The sequence below is a fragment of the Microtus oregoni genome, unplaced genomic scaffold (genome assembly GCF_018167655.1).
Source record: "Microtus oregoni isolate MIOR12 unplaced genomic scaffold, Mior012 000007F_ref0000211, whole genome shotgun sequence".
Classification (NCBI taxonomy): domain Eukaryota; kingdom Metazoa; phylum Chordata; class Mammalia; order Rodentia; family Cricetidae; genus Microtus; species Microtus oregoni.
The window spans coordinates 33,619,432-33,646,069 of NW_024543066.1; the positions used below are offsets into that span (position 1 = coordinate 33,619,432).

The 26,638-nt window shown below is 36.7% G+C and overlaps 1 protein-coding gene across 23 annotated transcripts in view; it reads left to right on the forward strand.

The window, feature by feature from the left end:
- The window catches only part of Rims1 (regulating synaptic membrane exocytosis 1), a 468,858-nt gene that overhangs the window by 227,712 nt on the left and 214,508 nt on the right, over window positions 1-26,638 (forward strand). For all 23 annotated transcript variants that reach the window (XM_041655608.1, XM_041655624.1, XM_041655649.1 and 20 more), the window contains one exon: window positions 25,571-25,908. In XM_041655608.1, the coding sequence (XP_041511542.1) occupies window positions 25,571-25,908 (338 nt within the window). The remainder of the gene's footprint in view (window positions 1-25,570; window positions 25,909-26,638) is intronic.

The following is a 26,638-nucleotide window of genomic DNA, read 5'->3' on the forward strand; positions in this document are numbered from 1 at the left end:
GTTTTCCCACCTAGCTCTATTCTTCCCTGCCATAGGCCAAAGCAGCTTCTTTATTAACCAGTGGTAATAAAACATATTCACAGCATACAGAGGGGAATCCCACATCAGACTTTTGATTAATGATAAAATTAAAACCTTCCTTTTTAATTTGACAGAATAAGGGAGATGATGTATCTATATGGTATGAATATATTTTATTACCTTGGTTTATAAAAAAAAAGCTGATGTGGCCAAGAGCTAGGCAGAATAAATCCAGGCAGAAAATCCAAGTAGATATACAAGAAAAAAGAAGGTGGAGTCAAAGAGATGCCAGCAGCCACCAGAGAAGCAGGATGTAAGGTAACAGATAACAAACCTTGTGGTAAAATATAGAATAATAGAACTGGATTAATTTAAGTTGTAAGAGCTAGTTAATAAGCCTGAACAATAGGACAAACAGTTAGCAATTTAAAAAAAAAGATTCATTAAGAACTGTCATGTTTTAAGAATATTCAGCAAAAATGGTAGAAGGGGAAAGTAATAATTCTTTGTACAAATGGAAAAGTTATACTACCTATGACCAGTGAACAATTCGTTTTAATAGAAAATAACTCAAAACATCTTCAACTCCATTGCGATTTCCTATCTCATGCCCCACTCGCATAAAGCTTAAATACTAAACATTTGTGTGTATTTAAGTCAGGTGACCAGAGGATTTTATAGTCTGCTATTGATATATCCAGTAACTTAGACATAGCAATACAAGACAACAACAGCTTTAAAGATTTTCTTTTCTTCCTGGGAGACTCTTTCACTTCTTCCACTCTCAGCGTTCCCCAGGTGCCCCTAGTTCTTTGTCTGTGTTCAGGCCTGAAAACTTTGTTTTTTTCCATGTTAGCACATCCATTGCTATAGCTGTCATTCTGGTCTTGTGTAGGCAGTCATGTTAATGAGTTAGAGAATTTCCATAGAATGAACCTTGAACAAATTCACCTTTCAACTCCCGCCCAACTTGTTGATTTCTTTTTTCCTTACCAAGTGAAGTCTTGATGAGATTAGGTCCTGCCTCATGTGTATTGTCAGCCTACTGGGGTTCACAGCATTAAAGAAAACTGACTCTTTCTCTCCCAGCAGCCATTATATGTCAGTAGCTCCTCACCTAGTTGGTGGGTTTCATGCCTGCCTTCTTGCCTCTATGCTGGGACTTTTGTTAGTGTGGCCTTTGCACAGCTCTCACTGTGACAGGTGCTGTCATAGTCACTGTGAGTTCATATGTGCTTCTGCTTTGGAGGTTTTGGAAAACAGTTTCCTCAATGTTACAGAAAACTAGTTTTAGAACCGTTTCATCCCTTCTACACAGAGCTCAGAACCTCGAGGGAAGGGTGTCATATGAGGTCTCAGGTAGGGCTGAGCTCTCCTCAGTCTTGTATTCTTTTCACATTGGCCAGTTTGGAGTACTACATTTGAAAATACGGTTCCCCCCAGAATTTAATGTACTTAGACTACCATTTAACTGAACAAGGTTTGTGCCCCCCCCCAAAATGAACAGCTATCTGATTGAGTTAAACTGTCTTTTCTCACCTCTGCTGAGCTGCTCATCAAATGTGTCACTGTGGTGATTGATGATAAGAGCAGCTTATTAGTTTCCTCTGTGTTCTAACATTCTATTAATGAAATGTTTATAATTTGCAATATATGTCTTATTTCTAAAATCATTAGTAAATTTAATGTTCTAAACCTAGTGCAGTGTGTATGCATTTAGTCCTGTACTCAGTGGGCTGAGAAAGGAGGATTGTGAGTTCAAGCCCAAGCCTGGGCCACATAGTGAGTTCCAGAATAGCTTACTCCACATAGAGCGGCACCACTTCACACAGCATTTGCTTTAGTTCTTAATGTATATTTAATTTTTAAATGACTTATAACAAACTATTTTAAACCCCAGAAACTAAGTGAGTGGAAATAGTTTACTTAGCCTTCCTTTTATTTTCAAGCACTATATGAGACACCGAACATGTTATTTCAACTAAAAGATTAACTCAATTATTATTATCTTCTCCCTATTGAGAGGGAAATATAAGCCAAGAAAGGTAGATTGCATTTCCCAAAGCAATAAATCAATCATGCTAATCTACGCTATATTTTTCCTCACCACAACATTTTTAATGAAAATAGTTTTTTTGGAGCAAACTATAAGATACTTTGCTACCATTTTAAAATAATTTTTCTGATGGACAGCAGGGAGCAAAAAATTAAACAGTATATATTTTAACAGGTTGGAGAATAAACTTCTAGCCTATACAATGACCTCTTTTCAGTCCCTTGGTGGAAAAACAGGCAATTGCTCATACATTGTTTCTTAAATCTATCAGTTCGCTCCTGCAGATCATAGATAATAAGATGGAAAAATAGGTTTTTATGACTGGTTGTGGATTTCTCTCAGCATGAAATCTCTGTCAAATAACATTTCCCATTATGTATACAGAAATGAGGTTAAATCCAGCTTAAAATTAAGCAGGCATCATCTCACACTGACAGGTGTTTCTGCTATGTTGTGATACCATTTCCAAGGGAACTAAACAGAGCACTATAAAGGAAGGATTATGTTAGCAGGTGTGAAATACTCAGCAGGGGAACGCTTTACAAAAACTGTTCAAAACCTTAAAAATAGATGGCATTTTTTCATAAACACTGCCATCAGCATGAATGCATATGGATTTAGGGAGGGAAGCAAAATGTTAACTACTATTGTGGAAGAATCTGGCGAAAACCAGGCCAATCATGTCCTAGAAACAGAAGAACGAGTGCAGATAGTTTTCACTTTGTTGTAGTTCATTAGACAAGGTTTTTCTGGAAGTTTGTTGATGACCATGATCATGCGTATTGCAATATGCTAGTATGAAGTGAATAAAATTATTTCCAGAATACAATGCTAGCAGGGACGAGAGTGTTTGTGTATTTTTCTGTTTTGATATATGCTTCTATTTACTTCCAACTTTGTAGGTTAGTAATGGAATTCTCTTGAATATGGTTTTTATTTCAAGACTGTGAGCAGGACAGCTGATAAATTATTTTAATATACAGTTAGAAATATTTCTTAGTTGGGAAAAACATTTTGAAACAAACATAAGCTGCTCTTGCTTCTGTTTCAATAGTAGGGAAAATAAAACAGTAAATTGTTTAAGTGTATTATTTAAGGGGAAAGAAGGTCAACATTAATTATTCTGTGGGGTGTGGAACAATAAAGGAATTCCAGTGTAAAATAGTTTGTTTAAACATCTCAGCATTACTGGCTGTGGTGGCACACGCACCACTGGTTCCAATGCTCATGAGGCAGGAACCGGTGTTTATCTGTGAGATCAAGGCTATCCTGGTCTACATCATGAATTCCACACCTTCCAGGACTAGAGGGTGAGATTCTGTCTCAAACAACAGCAAACCAAGTAAGCAAATAATTAAAAGGTCTTAACCGTATAGGCACTTAGTTGAAAAGTGGCAGATTCAGAGTATAGGACATCATAGAGAAGGTAAGGATGGCGTCGCAAGGCTGCGGCACACTGTGGAATCTGTACTTCACAGCTTCTGTAGTCACAGATTATACTCTTTAAGGAGTGTGAGCAAGGCCTTTGAGTAGGACCTCAGTGATGAAGAGCTTGTCTTCCTTTGTGCCGAGACATGCTCATTGACGGCAGTACTGTTGATGATGCCCAGAGTCCAGCTTCAGCAACAGTAGCTTTCAACTGTCAACAGAGACATGAAAAATAGCCCAACACAGTAAATGTTTCTCCATGGTCATGCTTCTATATCTTGTTCTCCAAGAATCATGACACCTCAACAACATTTTTTATATTATTGAATAAAATCTTATTTATTAGATGCAAGCTTCGAGCAATCCATGGCATTTTATCAATTAAGGGACAGCAAGTGAATCCTGGAAGTGAGGGGCATAATGACAAAGAGTGAAGAAAGCAGATTAGATATAGTCAGCACTTGGTGGAATTCAGTTTTCTAGTGAATGATTAATAGCTTCCAGTGTCTTCCTATACAGTGTCTGCTGCAGGATTCCAACATTAGCGAAGTCATCCACCTATATAAGACAACAACATGAACAAACAATCTAGCAACTATTTTCTGTGCATTACCAGTTGTTAACAAGGTTTTAAACTTAAATTCATATTTATTTCTGCTAAGGCTCATAGCAGAATGGATAGCTAAATGATGTTTGCAACTTTTATGAAATTAGTTAATACATACTTTGTCAGAAAATGAATCAAGGATAGTGAAGTTTGCTTACCATGTCTCATGTATCTTAAAGAGTTTTAGGTGGCAATTCTGAAGAGTGTGCCTCTGGTCTCATAGATGGAAAGTCACAAAGTTAGACTCTGGGATATGAGACTTGAGAAACATTGTGTTTATGAATAAAAATATTATAAGTACCCGAGACTTTTGCCCCCTGCATTATAAGCCTATTTTTGTTTTATCTTACTTAATTTGATTGTATGATATATGTGTGTGTATGTGGATGCATTTACTCATGTGTAAGCATTTGAAAGACAGAGGATGGCCTCAGAATGTCTTTTCTCTCTCGCTCTCCTGAATAGTTTTTTGAGATGGAATCTCTTGCTTAACCTGGAACTCATCATATTGGCTAGAATGACTGTCCAGTGAGCTCCATAGATCCACCTGTCTTTCTGTGGCCAGAACTGGGGTAAAGTTACATGCTACTATTCCTGGCTTTTCCACAACTTCCAAGCACAGAAATTCATGCTTGCACATCAAGCACTCTACCCATGGAGTCAATTCACAATCTGCATATTTTATCATGTGGAAATATTTGAGGCTAACATAACCATGAACATTAACCTGAAGGATGATCTAATGTCACAACCCAGTTTTTCAGTAATGGATGTTAGAAATATTTTTTGAGATATTAACTACCTGTTGCTTTTCTTTGCTTGATGTTATTTGCATTTCTCATATCGCAAGCCTGACCTTTTCAAAGTTAATTTAACTTACTTTGCTGGTATTAGCATTAGAATCTAGGGCTTTCCTTCTCTTCCTTCTCCCTCCTGCTCTACTTCTTACTCTTCCATCCATATTCCATCTTGTTAAGGACATTAACTCTAAGTTAAAGGGATCATGGCCATCAGACTCCTTTTTCTGCTTTTAAATCTTTAAACTAATAATGACAGCCTGAATTTGAGTTGTATTATGTCTAATGAACCTAGAGTCAGTCATGGACGTATCTGAAATAATTTGTTCAGCATTTGTGAGAGTATCTCTAACTTTAAGCTGGAGAGGTACTCTTACTGCTTTAATGGAAAAAATTCAGTTGTATGAGGATAGAAGTCTAGAGATGATATAGAGGGGAGAGTTTGTGAAGGTGTCTTGAGAGCCTTTCTGTGATCTCTTCTATCACAACCTCCTTAAGTTAGTACACAGAAAATGATTTATAAGCATGAAAAACAGTCCTCATTTCAACTACACTTCTTATTTCCAGTTAATTATTGTATTAAATGCTAATGCTTGCCATGGTATCATGGGGGGTATTGTCTTTAATTTTTTACTTCTCTTCCCTCCACCCCATTCCTTTCATTTCATAACTTCTTTCTCTTCCTCTCATTTCCTTTTTCTTTCTTCTCCTTGACATGGCATAATAATATGCTACTGCCTATAAAACGTGAAATTTACTTAAAGAGAAGTAGCCTGGATTGGATGGAAAGTGTTCATTTTTAAACCTCATAGACCATTCTCTTAACCTTCATCTATATAATGTTTACAACGTATCAGACATTATTCCTAGACCTTCACTAGTGTTAACGTGCAAGGGAACTGGTCCATAGAGAATTTGGGCAGTTTGTCTGAGACCATAATGAAAGGTTAAGATGATTATAATCCACTCTTACATGCTTCCTCTCAGAAAACTGTTTCTCTTCCATCCTTAAGGAATCTTTGTCTCTATTTTGAACTTCATCACCAACCACATATATTATACTACATACTTTTTGAATATTGTGGGCAAGTTTCTCTACTATATTACGCACTTTTATGTATGCTTTGTGTGTGTGATATTATCTGATCACTTAATAGAGATTCTAGTATTGCATTGCAAATTAGGAAGTAAAGCATATATCTTCTCTAGTTTGTGACAAATAAAACTTACCGCTTGGGACAAAACCTTGGAACATTTAAGATCATCCAAAATCAATTTACATAGAATCAAAGAAGGAATTGAACGGACTGACTTTTTTCTTTAAGTTTTATACAGAACTTGAATACATATTGATTTCTACAGGTTCAGTATGGATCTTTTGCTTCCTCACAGTGACATTTGAAAGAACTATATTCTCAAACTTGAATACATTTTTAAATTTGCAGAAAACACACAACATATTATTTTCATAAATTAACTTCTCCCAGGGATTAACTCTTAATTGTTTACTCAACACAAAATTGTCAAGCATGAAATGATTTACACATTGTATTTATTTACCCGTGAATATACATATACATTAATCAAAGAAAAATAGGCTATCAATTTAACTGTAGGAGGGAATTGATAGAGATTAGAAGGAACAAAGAGCAAGGTGGAAGTGGTGTTATTATATATTTTAAAGTTTTTTCCAAAAGAAAAATAATAAAAAATAAAACCATCACATTAAAGCTGACTAAGGTAAATCAACAAAAGGAAAATGTCCCCAAAGAAGTTACTAGAATCAGAGACCCACTCATCCACATATTCAAGAGTCCCATACAATACTAATACTGAAAGCTATAATCTATATGCAGAGGATGTATGCAGACCCATGTCAGTCCTATGTTTGCTACTTTAGCCTCTGAGTTTATATGATCCTGTCTCGGTTGATATAGAGAGCCTTGTTCTCCTGGTGTCCTCCATCCCCTCTGGTTCTTAGAGTCTTTCCACCTTCTTTTCTGTGGAGTTTCCTGAGCTCTGAGAGGAGAGAGCTGATAGAGACATCCCACTGAGAGCTGTGTGTTCCAGGGTCTCTCCCTCTTTGCATAAAGTCTGGCTGTCTTTTTCTGTATTTAGTCCTATTTGCTGCCCCACATGTGGAAGCATTGATTGTGAATCTATAAAACCAATGGGAAGATAAGTCATCAGCAACAGTTATATGGTGAAAACAGATGTGCTTTTAGGATTTATTGGTAGTAGATATAGCAACAGAAATGGGGCTCAGGAAGCAAGAGATGAATATAATGACAGACATGGACTAATAACTGATATGAAAAGTTGAAGAGAAAGACCCCATTAAATTGAGGGAAATCAGTGTGATTTGGAGAACAAAAATTTGTGTCAATTCCTCAGAAAGTTGGCTTGTGGCCAATACTGACAAGTTAAAGATGTTCAGGGTAATTCTCAAGTCTTCCAGAGAATCTAACGCATCGATATTCAGGGGTGATTGGATTTTAGAGGCTTAAGATATGTCTAGCTGCCTTACTATAAGCCTTTACAAGATATGTTTCTACCGCTTTGTTTCTCTGATTCTTGACTTGCTTCATTCCTACTGTTGTATTGACAACTTTCTCCACTATACCCTTCCATCATGTTACCTCAGGCTCTTACCAGACTCATTGCAGTTAGTCAGATAGCTATGGATGGAAATTCTGAAACGCTGAGCCTAAATATACTAAGAAAAGGTAACTGATACTTAACAAAAACAACAACAATAATAATAATGAGAAAAAACAAATCTACTGACTTAACAGCCAAAATGCCAACAGTGTGTGATGAGGAAATTGCTGTCTCAAGTAAATACTGTTAGAAAAACAAGATTATCCACAATGCAAAAAAATAAACCTGGGGTCTTATCTCACATATAAAATTGGACTTTAAATAATAAAAGAATAAGCTGCAAGACTCAGATTTCCCACAGGAAAATAGTGGTAATTTCCTTGACATTGATACAGAAAATGTTGTTTTGCATATGACATTAAAAACACAGATTATAGAAGCAAAAACAGACAAATGGGATTACATTAGACCATAAGTATTCGGCCAAGCAAAATAAGCAAAAAAAAAAAAAAAATGAAGAAATAAACCACAGAATGGGACAGAGTAGTCAATGAGAGGTAATATCATAACACATAAGGAATGCCAAAAGCTTAACGGAAAAATCAAAAAACACAACTCTAAGTCTCAGGTAGCTGGATTTAAAGGTTGTCAAGAATGACGGTTAACTTGATAGTGTGTGTGTGTGTGTGTGTGTGCGCGCGCGCACTCGTGTGCACAGGCACATGTGCGGTATGTTGATTAGGGGATGTCTAAGAGGAAGTTTCTAGATTTGTTTAATTGATATAGATAGATCAATCCTAAACGTGGGTAGGGTCCCAGGATGAATAAAGAAGAGAAAGCTATCTGAGTATCCAGTCATCATTCTCTGCTTTCTTACTCCGGGCACCCAGTGATGACAAGCCTCTGCCTGCATGAAGACTATACCAGAAGGAACTGAACTCTGGAAAGGTCAGCCACAATAAACCCTTTCTGCTTGTGGTGTGTATTTTGTCATAGCAAAGAGAAAAGTCATGACTACACCAATACGCTTATTTAACTTTACTCAAATGATGAACTACCAATGGGAAGCAATTTTATGGAAAAACAACAAAACTACAATGAGATTATTATCTCACCTTAGTCCAAATATTTTTTTCAGAAAATATAAATATTAGAATGTGGTGAGGAGGACCTAGAGAAGGGGGATTCTTTTAGATTACAAGCAGCAATGCAAATAGTATAACTCCTGGGCATCCTGGTAATGGGAATATATATTTTTGAAGATATCTGCACTGCAGTGTTTATTGAAGCTTCCAAGTGTGCTGGAATGAGAATAACCTTAGTGTCCATCCTGGATGAACTGCTGGAAGCAATGAGTCATTGTTCCTCTATAAAACAGTGACATCTTATCATTTCTAAGAACTTGGTTGGAGCTGGAAGTTACTATATTAAGTGATGTTAGCCAGACACAGAACAATAAATATGGTATCATCTCATAATATGTGTAATCTTAAAATTCTCATCTCAGAAATTGAGAATGAGTTAATGTCAACTAAAGACTGCATAGAGCCAGAAAGAGGAAGCCTGGAGAAGGGTTGGTTAGTGGGTATCAAATCATAGTTAGACAAGAGCAAATTCTGGTGTATTCTTTTACTGGAACTTAAGTAAAGAAGACAGTTATTGTAAATTCAAAAAGTTACAAGAAAGCAACTTTGTTGGACCATGAAGAAATGATAAATGAAAAGATGGGAATGTTTTATCAAGTTTTAAATGTATGTGATACATGCATTTAATAAAATAGCAATATGATACCCACATCAATATACACATATTCATTTTCCATATCAGGTACAAATTAATTTTTAAAACTCCAGTATGATATTTAAAAAATTGAACGTTTCACTTGCTTGCATTTTGTGTAATTGGCACTATTTGTGTTTAAATTTATAATTGTAGTTTATGTTTTGGGCATCTTTATTACTTTCATTTGAAATAATTATATTTATCATCCTGTGTCTCCATTAGTACGTCAATAATACATTCTTTTGCAATTCTTTTGTTATTCATAAATTCTTATATGATCAATGTTTAATGTATGAATATATTTACTACTTCCTGGAAGATATAAGAACTCTATGGTGCATTAATTTATAGTCTCTAACCTTTTATTGCACTATGATTTATTCTTTATGATAAATACTTTATTTCTATTTGTCATTAATATTCATTTAGACTTACCTATTCTTACTGTAAGGAGAATCACTAAGTAAAAGATTCTTTTATGTCTGTATCTATTTGGTCTTTTTCTTTCTTCTAAAAATGTCCTTTAGTATTTTCTTTCCTATGTCATTCACTCTTCTTATGTCATTCACTCTTTGGTTGAATCAAAAATAACTTTGTTTTTAAAGGATATTTTTTTTTACTTCCATGGAATTTCATTTGATGTCTATTCACCCAAGTATAGCTCAACTTGCTTCTCAGTTGGCTTTTGTTGAGTTGTCTGTTATCCTCATCCCTATATATCTTTGGAAAACGGGAACTTTTTATTCTGGCTATTTTCAAGTTTGTCCTCGGTCTTATTGCTTTGTTAGAAAGCACCAAGGTGGTTTTTTTTGTTTGTTTTGTTGTTTTGTTTTGTTTGTTTCTCAATTTCAGAGTTTTTGACAATTCTTAAATTTATATCGTAGTTCCTTTTATTGCTGTCTTGGTTTAGGCTGTAGTAATAGAGCATTGTAGACTAGATGAATCTAATGACAAAGTCCAGTGTCAGTGTGAGAGACAATGTAGTGTTGGCTTTTCAGGATGGAAGGGGTCAGATGGTGGGTGAGAGCAGTGTGAGAGAAATTCTACCTGGATTCTGTCTAATTGCTCTGTAAGAGCTTCATCAACATGGCCTTGTCTATGCCTATTTGCCTCTCCAGGTCCCCCAACTTCAAATACCATCATAATAGAGTAATATTAGGGGAGGAGCCTATGAGCTCATGCTGACACCGCCTATTCAGTTCTTCGCAAACATTTGAAAAACTATACATCGATACTGCTCTGTTTCACATTCTGCTATAATCTTCAAGAATGCCAGTAACACACCTTAAACTTTTCCATCATTTACTATTTCTTAGGATTATCTCTGTTTTTCACTTTGACTTTATCTTTTCATACTTTTTCCAAAATTGAGTTCACTTAGCCTATTCTCAACTTGTGTAATTTTAAAGTAAGCCAGTGTCCTGCCTTCTTGATTATTTCAGTTCATTAAATTTTTGGTTCTAGAATTTCCTTCTAGCAAAACTTTCTGACTTGCTGCCTAACATACTGATCTATGGGAGCACATATTGAAATGTGTTGTACGAGGCAACCACAAGATCTTCTAGGCATTTTGTGCATGCTGTCTCTCCCTCCCTCCCTGCTTCCCTCCCTTTCTATACTTTTTCTCCTCTGCTCTCTCTCCCTCTCTTCTGTCTCTCTCCATGTTTTTGCGCTGTCTGTCTCTACCTCTTCATGCATAGTGATTTATATATGTTGTATTATATTTTTCATGAAATTTGTTGGTAATATGATGCTCTTACGCTTATGTCACTCATCAGAGACAATAGCAGTATAGAAAGGTGCAGATTCCTGGGATCCAGTCAAGGCTTAACTGGGAGAAAGGCAGAAATACACCTAGTTCTAGAGCAGTGGCTCTCAACCTTCCTAATGTTGTGACTGTTTTATAAAGTTCCTCATGTTGTGGTGACCCTTAACCATAAAATTATTTTCCTTGCTACTTCTTAATTGTATTTTTTCTAGTTTTGAATTATTCTGTAAATATCTGATACATAGCATATCTGATATGCAATTCCTTTGAAACAGTCCTTTGATTCCTCCAAACGAATTGCATCCTGAAGATTGAGAACTGCTGGTCTAGAGGAATAAGAGGTAAGAAGTGAGTTTACCTGCCCACAGGAACATAAGGTAATGAAGATACCCACACGACGGAGCATAGGATGAAGTTATTGTCATAACTATCAAGGACTATAGACAAAGAAATACCTACTTTTTTCTGGCCTTGGGAATCCTATTTTTGTTGACTTATTTAATTTTTTAAATTTTAGTTAAACTACAATTGCATCATCTCTTCCTTTCTCTGTCTTCCCTCAAACTTTTGCTGAAACCTTCTCTCCAACCTCCATTCCCCAACTCCTCACATTTATGATTTCCATAATTATAATTATTTCATCCTTGTTTTCTATGGTTATTACTACACACACACACACACACAAAGCACACAAAGCACACACATGCATAACCATGTCTGTTTATGTGTGTTTGTGAATATAAAACTGCAGCCTATTGAATTCAGTTAATGTTGCTTGCATGTACATGATTTCAGGAGTGACTGCTTGGTGTTAGCTAGCCAATTAGTGAGCTCGTCACTGGAAAAAAAAACTAATTCTGCCTTTCTCCATTGTATCAGGTCCTGTGAGATGACTCGCATGTAGCATGTCTATTGGTATTGTCACTTTTCAGGTCTTGTTTAGATAGCTATATGATTGAAGTATCACAGGCATAGTCTCCTTATCATTTCTCATCTTACACAAGAATTCATAGTCCACTGGCTCTTACAATCTTCATGGCCCATTTTATTCTATGATCCCTAAGCATTAGGTATAGGAGTCACACTGTATATATGTACATATATATATATATATATGTATATACATACATACATACACACCCACAGGCATTGGGCATGGTTAGTTGTTTTCAGTACTGTGATCAGTTACTGTTTTCTGTTAGGATCTCTGCCTGCTGAGAAGACTAACGTCTTTGATGAGGATTGAGAGCTATTTTATCGGTTGGCATATGGATAAGTATTTAGAAAGTAGTTAGAAATGATGCTGCTTTAGTAAAGTGGTGGTAGCAGACTCTCCTCTAAGATTCATGGCCTTGCTTGTTCTAGGCATGTGGCTCAGTCTCTAGTACCAAGCTTGATTTCCTTTCTGTTGAATGAGCCTTGCATCTGAACAATACATTTATGATGGTGTGTATGCCTGTACTTGGTGTTTATATTTATATGCTTGTAGTGGAAAAATACCACAATCTGTGAAACTTATGCAGCACATGTTTGTATATCTCTATTTATAGTTTTTAAGATTGGAAAGACTATTTCTCCGTTCCAGCAGTGAAGGAGCTCTTCCTGATTCATAGCAGACCAACTTCCCACTATTCCCACAGGGCCCTCTTAGTCTCTGCTTGAAGATGAGTCAGGGAGTTATACATGTACATGTGGATGTAAATGTATATGAGAGAGACAGGGAGAGAGAGAGAGAGAGAGAGAGAGAGAGAGAGAGAGAGAGAGAGAAGAAAAGCCCTGACATTAATTCTACTTTATTAGAGCTTATTCCCTATAACTGCATTCAAACTAAGTTACTAAACCTCTCCCTCCAATGCAATCATAGTGTGGGTTCGAATTGGGCTATTAGAACAACACAGCCCCTCCATAGCCATCTTTATATGCTTTTTAAAGCAATAGTTTGTAATTATACTGAATTTCTGTAAATATTTTCCTAAATTCTTTAAGCATTTCTAACTTCTTTAAATAAATTATATAACAAATCAGTCCTTCAAGTGCTTTGTTAGTGAATGGAAATAAAATTGATTTTTATATTAAATTAGAATCTTGTTTATAAGTAAAATCATTTATTAGTTGCAGTAGTGTTTCATAAATTCTTTCAAATTTCTTTTGTATAAGACAGAAACTCCTTAATGTTTTCTTCCCATGTTTATAGTCTTCAAAAAATTAAACTTCATTATCTTTTTTCTTCCTTTTTTCTTAGTACACCAAGAATTTGTACAATGTATTTTGTTCATATACTCTACTTCCCCTGTCTTCCCCTAGGTAATCCCCAGTTCCCTACCCACTCAACTTTGTATTGTCTTTTAATTAAAATATTAAAAATTCATAAAGTGCAGTTTGTGCTCCCCATGTACTCTTGGGTGTGTAGCCTTCACTGAAGGGTGACCCATCGACCAGACCCCGCAGTTTCTCTATTACTGTATCTGCTAAACTAGTGCAGCTGTTGGTTATTTATGTCTTGGGTATCAGGCTCTGAGCCTTTCGTTATTAACTGTCTTGTTAGAAGCAGTTATTGGAAACACCTTACATCATAGTTAGGACACGATTGAAATGTGTTGCTATTTCTATTTTGTGAAGCTTTTTTTTATCACTAAAAGGTGTTAGATTTTGTCAAATAGTTTTCATGCATGTTTCTTAAATATTTTATGTGTCTGAATCCCATAAATATTTTAATGTATAATATCATCTGCAATGATCAATCCCACTCTGTTTTTGGCGAATAATGATTTCTGTAGCTGGATCAGTTTGGTTACTTTGAAAGAGCCTGGTTGGATATGGTATGGTCTCTTAATTTAATTTTATACAAGTTTCCTCATATCATGATTTTAGTCCCGGAATTAAGTTGACAAAATAAAAGTTCAGAAGTAGGAAAAAATTTTTCTTTTTTGGTGTAACTCAAAAGAATCATGTACCAACACCTCCATTTACTTCTTAGACAATTTTTATGAAGATTTCCTGTGAAAAATAATCTGGTTCTGGAATTTTCATTATATGGTAAGCCTTTAAATATGGGCTTAACTTCTGAATCATTGGGGCCATTAAGTTTCTTTACTTCCTTTTGTGTCAGTACCAGAGACTTTAATTTTTTTTTCAATTTCTGTTTCTTGTATGCTCTTCATTTTGTTGGTAAAAGTTAATACAATTTTTTGTTTTATAATTTTAATGAATTTTAGTTTTGCGACATTGTCACCTTTCTGATAGTTTTGTTTCTTTTTTCCCTTGATCATACAAGAAAGAATTCATCAGTTTTAGTAATCTCTGCAAAGAGATAATTCTAGTTTCATTGAATTTTATCTTTGGCTATCTTGATTTGTAATTTATTGTCAGTTTCCATTGTCATCTTTTTTACCCCTTTCAGTCATTTACTCTGAACTTTTTTGTAAGGGAGTAACTTATGCCATTGGTATTTGTAATTGTAATTGTTTCCAAAATTCCCTCAGTTTGCTTTTTCTTTACTGATTTTATTTCCAATTTCAGGTATTGAAAAGTTTTATTCATTTCCTTACATTGATTGTTTGTGTCTTCCTGGATTTCCTTAAGAGATTTATTCATTTCCTCTTTAAGAGAATCTATCATATTCATAAAGGCTATTTTCAGGTCTTTATCTTGTGCTTCAGCTGTCTTGGAATATTCACGGCCTGCTGTGATAGGATAGCTGGGTTCTAGTGGAAACATATTGTCTTGACTGTTATTGTGTTTTTATGCTGGTGTGTAGGCATAGGTTTGGGATGACCTAAGTCCTAGGTAGTGGATTCTGGATTTGTCTTTGTTGGGTGTGTTTTTGTTCTTTGGTTTCTGTCTCCTCTCTGAGTTTTTGCAGCCTGTCATGGGTGTGTGTTGCTTTTTTTTTTCCTGGCCTACTCAGCTGGTATATTTTCAGGGGATGCCTGCTGATGATGGACGCTGGGATACTGGGATGAGTTGGGCCAAGATAGGTTGGGGAAGAAGGTTTTTGTGATCCACTGGGGATGGGGTAAGAGGAAATGGAGGCCACAGCAGGTTTTTCTGCTACAGTGACCAGGATGAGACTGGGGGGATTGGGTCTTAGAAGCATCAGGAGAGGTTTGACTTTCCCTTCAACCTGCTTGTTGCCCTGGGAGGAGCAGCCCTTGGGTTTGCAGGGGGTGTCTGCCAGAGTTGAGGGTTTGGGTCAAAAGCAACAAGTAGGAGAGAGAGATTAGGAGGGGGAGGTCTGTGAGATCCAAACTAGATGTAAACAGGAGGGAAGAAAGGCTCCAGCTGATGTTCTGTTGCAGTGCTAGTGATGAGCTTGGAGGATTAGGTCTGGGGGAACAAAGATAATGAAGAAAGTTTGCGGGCAGCCTGTCACCGTATGGAAGTTTTATATCGTCAATGTACATATGAACTATTTTTTCAGATATAAATAATGAAATAATTATAAATTGTATATAATCATTTTGGAAATAACCTGAAAGTAAGAGTACTATAGGTTGACAAATATTATAAACCTGGCATGATACTTATTCAGAACACCAAAATACACATATGTGTGGTATGTTGTATGTGTTCATGTAGGAAACATATTAGGTTGGTAGAGTTGGCAAGAACTACTATGTGTCAAAGGGTTTTAAATCTAGGTGGAAGGAAGCAAGTTTAGAAGCTGAGGCTTGAGCAGGACTGCGGAACATACATGAAGCCCAGTTCAATGCCCAGTACCACCATAGGAGACAGGGAGATAATTTTAAAGTTATATCTGGAAAAGGTATTCAGGATTTATTTAATAAACAACGAAAGCCAGAAAACTCAGTTAAGACACTGGCTTTAGAAATCTTGGTGGAGAAAGATGATTGTTTTTACTTTGTCAGAAGAAACATGAGGCTGTAGTTATATGGGAGAGTCATGATTTTTAGGAGTCAAAATTAAGAAAACTTGATGAACAGTTAAAGACAAAGTAAGCTAGGATAAGTCTCATATTAATGAGTTGGGTTATTGTGTTGATGGGACAGGTAATTCATTTTGTAGAAAGTATAATCATATCTCTTTTGTACATTTGGAGTCTGGAGGTTTCTGTCATTTAAATGGTCACATGTTACAAATGACAGCGAATGTGCTTGAGTATTTTAAATGGTGACTAAGCTGGAGGCAATGATTTTAAGACATTGGTTTATATTGAAAGGTAATCTGTTTGAATAGCAAATATAATTAAAAGCTTAATTATACTTTACCTTATTAAATTTCTATTGTATATGCTCTATAATGCAGATGTCATGTTTACATAGTAGGCATGGATATTATTTATTAATCAAATATTTATTCATTGTATAAATCCCCTAATGTACATTGCTTTCAAAGGGATCATGGTGAAAATGGAGACTGTTTATATTTCTCATGGAGCCTATTAGGATATAAAATTAAGTGAACAATAATGAAATTCCCTGTGCAACCTCATTTAATATGAGTGAATAATAAAGATTTTAGTCAAGGATGAGTGAAGAGGCATATAAGGGCATGGCCTGAAGAAGACATTGTCTTTGCGTTTTAGAAAGCAGCAAAGAAAACTGGTCAAAGCATTCAGACACTGAAGAAGAGTTCAGTAACGGAGGAAGGTGGCTAAAATTTTCCAAAATGGATTATCAGTGTTAGAAAAAGAAAAAAAAAGAAATGTCATCATGAGGATGGCCATAGGCTTTCAGAATGTGAAAAACAAATGAGGCATGAGAAAGTAGAGAAGGTATGAATTTAGGATACTCTGAACGTTATCTTTAAAGGGCCGAGAAGGACAATAGTTTGAAAAGCAATTTCCCACTGGAAAAAGTTTTGATGGTTTTGTATAGACCTTGGCTATTCATCAAGAGGAGCATAGCCATGTAGCCAACTTGAAGACATGGGGAAGTGATGGGGAGAAGCTCTCATTGGGCAGAGGGGTGACGTCAGTGAGCAGCAGATTCCATTAGTGTCGATGAGTGGGTGGGTACCTTGTATTGTAGACAAAACAGGAGATAAGCGTTGGTCTAAGTTTAAATGCTGAGAAAGTACAAACTCTGTCTGGTAAATAGTTCAACTTTGTGCTGTCTGTGAAAACGAGACTGGAAAAGATAACTCAAAAGGCTGGGACATATCGGGCAAAGACAAGCCAAAAAATAGCAGCGTCAAATCCAGTTTACAGAACCCTGACGTTTGATTCCTTCCATTTGATCTTCACTGCAGCACCCAGAGAAATCCTGTTAAACCCCGAGGATTATCAGACCTCTGCTCTGCTCCGAGTCTTACAATGGCTCCTCATTACTTGCTTCATCAAAGCAAAGGTCTGTTGCACAGAGACTGATTCAGTTTGAAACAGCTCTGTGCCACCTGGCCTGTCACGTTAACCTGTCTCAGCTCTTCCCGCCCTCTCCCCCTCCCCCCCATAGAAAATCTTACCCGGGTCAGTTCCCTGGCTCTGTTTGTAGCCTGAGCTGCCTTTCCCATTACATGCATAGCTTAATCTTACTGATCAGCTTTCTCCAATCAGTTTCAGACTCAAGCCCCCGCTTCAATGGAGTGACTTTTGTCCTTTCTCTAGCCACTTGTGCCCCATATGTTTCTGTTGACCACTTTAGAAATTATGTTTGGTTCTTTCTGTCATCTTTTAATTTGACATAAGTTCCTGGGAAGGCTCCCCACAACCCCATGTTCAGTGCTTTGTTTCCGGTGCCTAGAGTAATGCCTAGCATTTAGCTGAGACCCAAAATCATTTGTCAGAATTACAAATTAGTAGTGCATGGAGCATTTCATATCACAAAAATCATGAAGATATGTCTGTGGCTGATACATATGTTAAGTAACATAAACATCAGTATTTACTATGTCTGTTGTATGTTTTCTCTCATATCTCAGAGAGATTTAAGATGCAGGTTACATTTATTTATTTACTTACTTTTGTGTATTGCGGTGGGCACCTGGCAATGGTGTAGTTGTAAAGATGATAGGACAAATTGCTGAAGTCTTTTCTGCCTTGTGGGTCTTGGGTGTAACCCAGGCCATCAGGCTTGGCAGTGAGCTCCTTTGCCCACTGTGCCTTCTCACCATTCCTTGTGTTAAACGAGGAAGTTGAAACATAGAGCCTCACAGTCTGTCCTCAGGAGTTTAGTGAAGAGGTTGGCCTAAGGTAATCAGGTCCTGGAGTCTACCTCTGGGCCTGCTTCAGTCGCTCTCATTCATAATGACAGTATTGCCTCTCAAGTTTTATGATCTACATAGATTCTAGATAATGTAAATTTTAGATGTTTACAGAGCCATGAGCAGAAACACATTTAAAACATTTTCAGACACTATATAGCAATAGATGGTCTATTTAAAACCAAGTGAATATCATACAGACTTTGAATCATTAATGTAATATAAATAGCATGATCAAATTGGTAGGTGAATTTACATGTTTGTACTTCTATGGAACAAATTAATTGTGTCTGTATCCTACCTGCTTGACATGACAAAGAATTATACTGCATAACAATTAATAACTGTAACAATTAGTTATCAGTCATGTGGAGACAGTAAGCATCTTAGAAAAAATAACAGTACAGTTCTTCCCAAACATCAAAATCAATGCTGATCGATCCATTAGAAAATACAGAATAGCCATCTACATGCATGTGGTGAATGACACTAAAGGTGGCTATATGAGAAGAATTCTAGTCTCAGAGAATAACAGATTGAATATTATTCTACTTTGAATTTACTTCTCACCTTGGTCCTAAAAGTTGCCATTTCAAATCTAGAGATCTTTGTGTTTTAAAATTGACTCCCTCTTTTAAAGAAATATTTTCATTTTATGTTTGCAAGTATTTTGCTTTTTTTATGTTTGTACACTATGTGTACATAGTGACATTGGAGGCCAGAAGAGAGTTTTGGATCCTGGAGTTAAGATGTTGTGGGTTGCCCTGTGATGCTGGGGAAAACTGCATCCTTTGGAAGAGCAGTCAATACTCTTAACTCCTGAGCCATCTCTCCAGCCCCAAGCTCTATTCTTTATAAAAGCCCTTTATCCTACTACCTTTTTTTCCATACACTGAGCAACTCCTAAACATTTGTTACCACCTTTTTCTTGTGGAACTCATGGTTCTGTAGCCTTATTTACTATTATTTAGATGAAATCTCACGGTGTTATTTTAAACAAGGAACATTTCCAGGATTCTAGGAAGTGAGCATTACTAAAGTGCTGAAATTCTAAAGCCAGAAATTCTCCAAACCACTTTTGGGAAGTAAATTTGAAAAATTTTAAAAATAAAACCTTTACTATGTAGTGTTTGGAGCGAGAGAATATTTAACATGTGTTGGGTTTCACCAAGTAATTGCTATCTTCCATTGTGCTCTTACAAATAGTCTTACGTATAAAAAAGGATTTGATCGATAGAGTTTCACTGCAGAATTCTGCTTCATGTAGGAAAATATAAGCAGTTTAAGGGTAAGTCAAATGCTGTGCCTTATTTCTATTTAATAATGTCAAATATTATGGAATCATGTAGAATTGCATGAATATACTTATGCTACATTATTAATAAAAATAATATATAAAATTACACTAGAACTGCAGGTATTTTAAATTGCATGCAAAATTAAATGAAAACATTCTCAGTGAGTAAGTGAAACTCGAAGTGTTCTTTTCATTAAAATGAAATATTCTAAATCATATTTTAATTATTAATTCACCCATATTATTGTGTAAACATTTCCAAAGGGAGAACATAAACCTATGAAAATAGGACAATAAAATAGCAGCAGATTTTTAAAAAAAATATTTTCCGTGTATTGATATGTCATCACACAATATTTCCTACTATCTCATTTAGTTTTCAACATACTGAAGTGTTGACTTTATAATTTGTCCCCAATTTATACTTGTCTGATTCACAAGAAGAAGGAGAATTTGAAGAGTTCAGCAATATAAGAAAATTTAGCAACTTTGGTATATATATATATATATATATATATATATATATATATATATATATATTTGTTTTTGAGGCTGGGTTTCTCTGTGTGGCCTGTTCTGGAACTAGCTCTTGTAGACCAGACTGGCCTCGAACTCACAGGAATTCGTCTTCTTCTGCTTTCTGAGTGCTGGAATTAAAGACATGTGCCACCACTGCCCGTTGTTCATATTTTCAAAATATTGGAGTGATATTTCCATGTACTATACTAAAGTAAATCATAAAAGTTATTTGTAAAGATACATATTAGTTTTTAAAAGACTACAAATGTATTTTTGATCAAAATCAAAAATTAAAATCGATTTCATAAGGAAAACAGTACCATTAATATATGTTCAGATTCATTGTGGATATCTGTAAGTATACTGTAGCATGCAGTCGTTGGGGGGTGAGGTAGCCTTTGTCTTTTTGAGGTGTCAACAGCTTTGATTTCCAGATTTGAACAGGAGATCTGCATGAGGTTGTGCCCCTGGTCATGGAAAAGAGAGTGGATTACAGGTCCTCCCTGTACCCCATTGGTTGATAGACATATTTTGGACAATAAGGGTGTGTTTACAAAACTCTTGCCTATCTGCATGAATTCCTTGGTAGTTAAGAGTTACTGGGAGAGGAAGACATTTTCTTCAGTCTTGTAGTTGCCCATACATTGTACATGTTCCTGTAAGTAAGCCCTCACCCACTTCCAGTAAGTAACCTCAGATAAAATTGTTTCATTAGCTGGACTGAAGTGGAATTCTTTCTTTGTTTGAAAACTGGTGTCCCGTACAGGGCATTCCTTCCCTAGCCATAGTGCACACAGTCTGTAAACACATCATGGAATAGCAAGCATAAAGAACTTCCTACATCTGAACATGTTCTTATTTCTACTGAGCATGTAGTGTGAGCTATGAGATTCCTTGTCTGTACTGTAAGAAGTGCTGGGATTTCTGTTGTTTAGGTAAATGTTATATTAATTTTAATCTGATCTATTTTTTGCCCTCGTGATTAGGTGTGAAACAAAATTTTAGAACCAAATATCAGTATATAATTTCTGTTTTTCCTCCATGTTTTTGATGCATATCATGGAGTTTCAGAAGCCATGTTACAACACAAAAATCTTTCATTCCAGTTTGTAATTGATCGCTAAAGATCTGAGAATTGTTAAGTTAGCTACAACAGAGGCATTCTTTATTTTAGATTTGCTTGGATAAAATCTCAGGACACTAAACCAGGATATTATCCTGCATGGTACCATCTCTAAAAGGAGTGTGCACTTGTCTCTCCCCTCTCGCTCTTTCTCTCTGTATGTGTAAGGTTTGTTTTTTATAATTAAGTCTCATAAGAAATCTGGTGCAGAGTTATCTGCACACCAGTTTTGAGTATTTATAACTCCAGACAAATTTAATTAATAATTAAAAATCAAAATGGAATATCTTACATGTACATGGTATGTTGTGTCTTGCTACCTTGATCACTTTGTAGATGGGTCTCATATTTGATATAAAATAAATGTTTCTGCTTTAATTTCATAACTTCTATGTATCTAACACATGCATACCATTAATTTTTTTTTATATTAGCACATATTTCATTATTTATGAATAATTTATAGAACCAAAAGTAGAGATTGAGCATTACTATTTTTACTAAAATAATTATATTAGTATATTTTTATAGTTAATATTGTTTCACATGACTGAATAATCTCATCCCACATAGGAAATTCTGAAACAAAGGTTTTGACTTATTATGACAGAGAAGGAAATAAGACATTGGAGGAATTTTGAAAAAGGAATATTTTCTCTAAGTGTTATAAATTGACAAACATCACAGACACTAAAATTTAAACAAAATATTCTTTTATGAAAATAGATTTTTCTCCCAGACAAACATCCTGACCATAGTTTTGCTTTCATCCACCCCTTTCAACTCCCACCATTCTGACTTCCCTGCTTCCCTGGAACCACTCTCCCTCCGTTTTCTCTTCAAGAAAGAGCAGGCCTCCCTCCAAGAGATGATATCTAAACAGCACAAATACAGTAAGACCAAGCAAAAGCCCTCGTATTAAGGCCTGTCAAGGCAACCCAACAGGAGGAAAAGAATTCCATGAGCATGCGAGAGAGTCAAAGGCAAACCCACTCCTACTGTTAGGAATACCACACAAACACCAATCTTACAGCCAGAGGACCTGGTCCAGACCCATACAAGCCCCATACTTGTCACTTCCGTCTCTCTGAGTCTACGTGTTCTCTGCTTAGTTAATTCAGTGGTCCGAGTTCTCCTGCTGTCCTCCCACCCCTCTGACTCCCATAGTCTCTCATTTTTCTCTTCTGCGTGGTTTCCTGATATCTGAAGGGAGGTACTCTATGGAGATGATGGCGACCTCCACATTAGACTCTTTCTCTGGCTGTGTACCTCTGCACCTGCTCTCATCTGATGCAGGAAGATGCCTCTCTGATGATGACCAAATAAGGCACTGATCTATGAGTCCAGGAATCATTTAATTGATTTCTTTCTTTTTCTTTTTTTCTTTCAGTCATGAGTCATGTTTACCTTTTTTTCCCCCTACACTAGGACTCTGGACTTTCTAATCTCCCATCCCAGGCAGCATAAGAATTGTGCTCCCTCTCTTGGTGAGAGCCTCAAGTTAAAAGAAACATTGGTTGGCCACTCCCACAAGTCTTGTGTCATCATTGCCCCAACACATTTGGCAAGCAGGACAGATTGTAGGTGAATAGTTTTGTGGCTGGGATATTGTCCAGGATTTTCTTTTCATATCCTATGGAGTACCTTCTCGTGCCATAGAGAGTAGAAGGCAGAGGTGTAGGCTCCTAACTGGCACCAGTTAGAACTCTCTACTTTCAACAAGCTGAGGTAGATGTTGTTCTCTGCAAAGGGGCCTGCTTTCAATTTTCAAAGAATGACTGTGTCCTAGCATCAGCCTGGGCTGTTTAGGGATCTCTGTGGTACCCTCTGGGCAAACAACCCAACGGAATGCCATCACTGGAGCCTTCCCTGGCTATAAAAGATGGCAAGTCCAAACTCCATACCTTCCTTTACTAGGAGTCCTCACTAAGGTCACCCTCGTGATTCCAGGATGTTCCCACTGCCATCGGTTTCCACACATACCCACAATGCTCCACAATTCCAGCTGTCTCTCCAAACCCTCTCTTTCACACATGCCTGATCCTTCCCACTCAATTCCCTACCCACCCCACCGTCCACCAACGGTGTTTATTCGATTTTCCCTTCCCAGGGGGATTCAAGCACCCCTCCCACCCCAGAACCTTCCTCTTTAGTTAACCTCTCTGGGTCTACAGATTGTATAGATTCATTATCAATTAGCTAAGAGCTAATACCCACTTATAAGTGACTACATACTATATTTGTCTTCCTGGGTCTGGGGTATCATCTAAAGTATGGATATTACTTGCCCAGCAATTATGACATATTTATCATTAGAAACTAAGTTAACTTAAATGGGATATAAAACTTAATTTAAATAGATATTACATTGTTCAGCATATATTCAAAATCTGAATTCTCCCCAAATTTGTCAATTGCTTTTTAGTGACTAGTTTTTAATGCTTAAAATCAAACAACACAAAGAAAACTGTAATGGCATTCCCAGAAATTATCCAGTGAAAACCATCCTTTCTGTCGGCATTGCTACTTTCTTTCCTTTTGTGCAATATTATTTAACTGAAGGCCATTTTGTAAGCTCTGCAATAATTGTCAAAAAATGATTTTGAGTGAAGTGTGTATTTCTCTCTAAACATGGTTTTATTTTTGTAGAAAATGGCCCTCTCTTAATGACTGCTGAGGAACTGCTGTTTGCAAGTTTAAGATTCTCTTACCTAGTATTTACTTAGATGCTGTAAAATGAGAAAGGTTCCTATCAGTCTTCGTGAATCACGATTTCCGGTCTTATTGCTGTCTTGTCAGCTCAAATGGCCGTAAATGAGTACCTCACTCTCCCATTCTGCGAGCTAGGTAGCGGGAGGCAGAAGTTGTCATGGGAGTTCTGGTTCCAGGGTGTATCCCTTATTTTGTTATGCTCGATATATTCATAGAATCAGGCTTGAGCATCTTTATTTGTGAAGTTTGAAGAGATGAGGATACAGGGTGCCACTCACAGCCACCTGGCTTACTTTTTAAATTGAGGCTGCAAGGTGTCCTAACTATTTTGGTCCATGCTTATGCAGAAAGTTGTTCATCCAGTTTTTTTTTTTTATGTATTCAGAATGATGGTTCCTAGAAACGCCATCATCTGTCTTTGTCCTCAGTGCTAGTCATTGCTCACATTCTTCATTATTTTTGTTAGGATTGGTCCTTGTGACTGTATTAATTTTAAATGTCATTTAGAGTAGCAAATTAAATGTTTATCTTAAGTGATTATTTATCATTTATCAAGATAAAAGGCTGGTATCAGCTCAAGATCCCAAGAGCAGGTTCTCAGCACAAAGGAGATTTATTTGCTCCACAGAGACAGAGGGAGGGGAATAAGAGACAAAGACAGGAGATAGAAAATGAGGAAGAAGCAAAGGGAACAAGGGAAAAGGTATTTGTCCCAGAGGGGGACAAAAGATAAGGAGGAAAGAGAAGACATTTCCCATAGGCAAATGGCGGTTTATAAAGGTAAAAAGAGAAACTCTGCGTTAGAATGAGGTGTGTAATTTTTTAACTGGGAATGTTAATTAGGTGAGCTGAAGGGGGGTTTTGAGTGCTGGACTTTAATACTTAGATAGCTCAACCTTGGTAGTCAGCCCCAGAGGAGGAAGTGGCCAAATAAGGAAACAGATCTTGGTATCTAGCTTTAGTAGTGTGATTTAACTGTTTTAAACAGGCAGAGGGAATATGGGAAGGTCCAGGCCTGCTGGAGCCATGCTGCCCTGCTTGGACGGGCCAGAGTCCCTTCAATCAACATGTATGTTACTCAGTGTTCTTGAAGAAACACTGTTGTCACATATTAATAAACCCAGTCTCAGATGTGTTGCCGTAGTAAATATGTGCACGAATACCATGTATACCATAAGGTGAACTTGAGGTTAACACATTGTTGAGAAACCGATGGAAATACACATATTTTCATTTTGTTTTGTTCGGAACTATTTTCCATATTAAATAGCTTTCATGAATGATTTTAATAATAGATTTATTTCAGAAGAGAGATATCTATAAAATCCTTTGAGATACTGAGGTCAGTGCATGGAAGTATTGATGTTAGAGCTCTTTCCAATAATTTCTGATCAATTATCTGCCTCACCTAGAGCACTTATGCTAACAGATATTTTAATGAAACATTAGAATCAATTATATGGTGAAATGAAACAGAATCATTAAACTAAAATGAGAAGAAAATTCTGCCCTAATTGCTCAGAGGCACTCTTCAAGCCCTGGCATTGATATACTTGACTGTGTATTGTATAAAAAATTATGAGGAATGTTCAAGGATATATAGATAGATGAAGACATTCTTAATATGAATTTTAATAAAGTATTTGTAAATATGTGGGAAACTTTTTTTTAATATTGCTCTTTCTCTCCTTCAAATAGGTTATGTGGGTATGCAATTTATGTCGAAAGCAGCAAGAGATCTTAACCAAATCTGGAGCATGGTTCTTTGGAAGTGGCCCTCAGCAGCCCAGTCAGGACGGGACTCTGAGTGACACAGCTACAGGTGCTGGATCTGAGGTGCCGAGAGAAAAGAAAGCGCGACTCCAAGAGCGATCAAGGTCTCAGACACCTTTGAGTACGGCAGCTGCCTCGTCTCAGGACACTGCCTCCCCTGGTGCACAAGTGGACAGGAGTAAAGGGGCAGAGCCCTCACAGCAAGCCGTGGGACCTGACCAGAAGCAGACATCAAGGTCTAGAAGTGAGCCACCAAGGGAAAGGTAATATTCACTAACACTCTAAGCAAAAGTTGAGGGCTGCCAGAAAGCGCACGTGTTACCAAGACCCCGGTATGTATTAGGAGGCCTATGTGGAAAGATTACTTCTTAGGCCCCATAGACAATGCAGAAACAGGCCTGAGATTTCTGTCTACATCTAGAATATGTCATACCGTAAGAGACCTGTTTTGAGAAGCTTGTCTTTCATATCTTGCACAGATGCCAGTGAAAGATATGTTATTTGAGTTATAAAGCTCCAACTTTGAGCTGAGAAAAGCCTTTAGAAACACTGTTATTATACGTTTAGCACGTTAACAAAAAGTGTGCCCTTGAAGCATATGAGGCATGACTCGGCCTACTGAAAGGCATGGTGGGACATCAGAGATTGCTTTTCTGAGTATACTTTAAGCTGCACTACAAAAAATAGTGAGGAATTTATGAAGTGAGGTTAAGGATGACGCAGTAGGGTATCTACTTAGGCATGTGGCCTAAAGGAAAGATGTCTGTTTGAGGTCTTTCTAAAGGATAGCACTGGCTAGAGTAAAGGTAGCCAAGGAAGATAGAAGAGAGGAAGCTGGCAAGGTTGTAAGCAAAGGGGTCAAATTTCATATATTTTTATCCAGGCATAATGGGAAGCCATTAAAGATATAGGCAAGGGATAATATGATCAGGTAACATACATCAACTGTTTCACTATCCATCCATTTATCTGAGTTGATGCTGTCCACTAGAA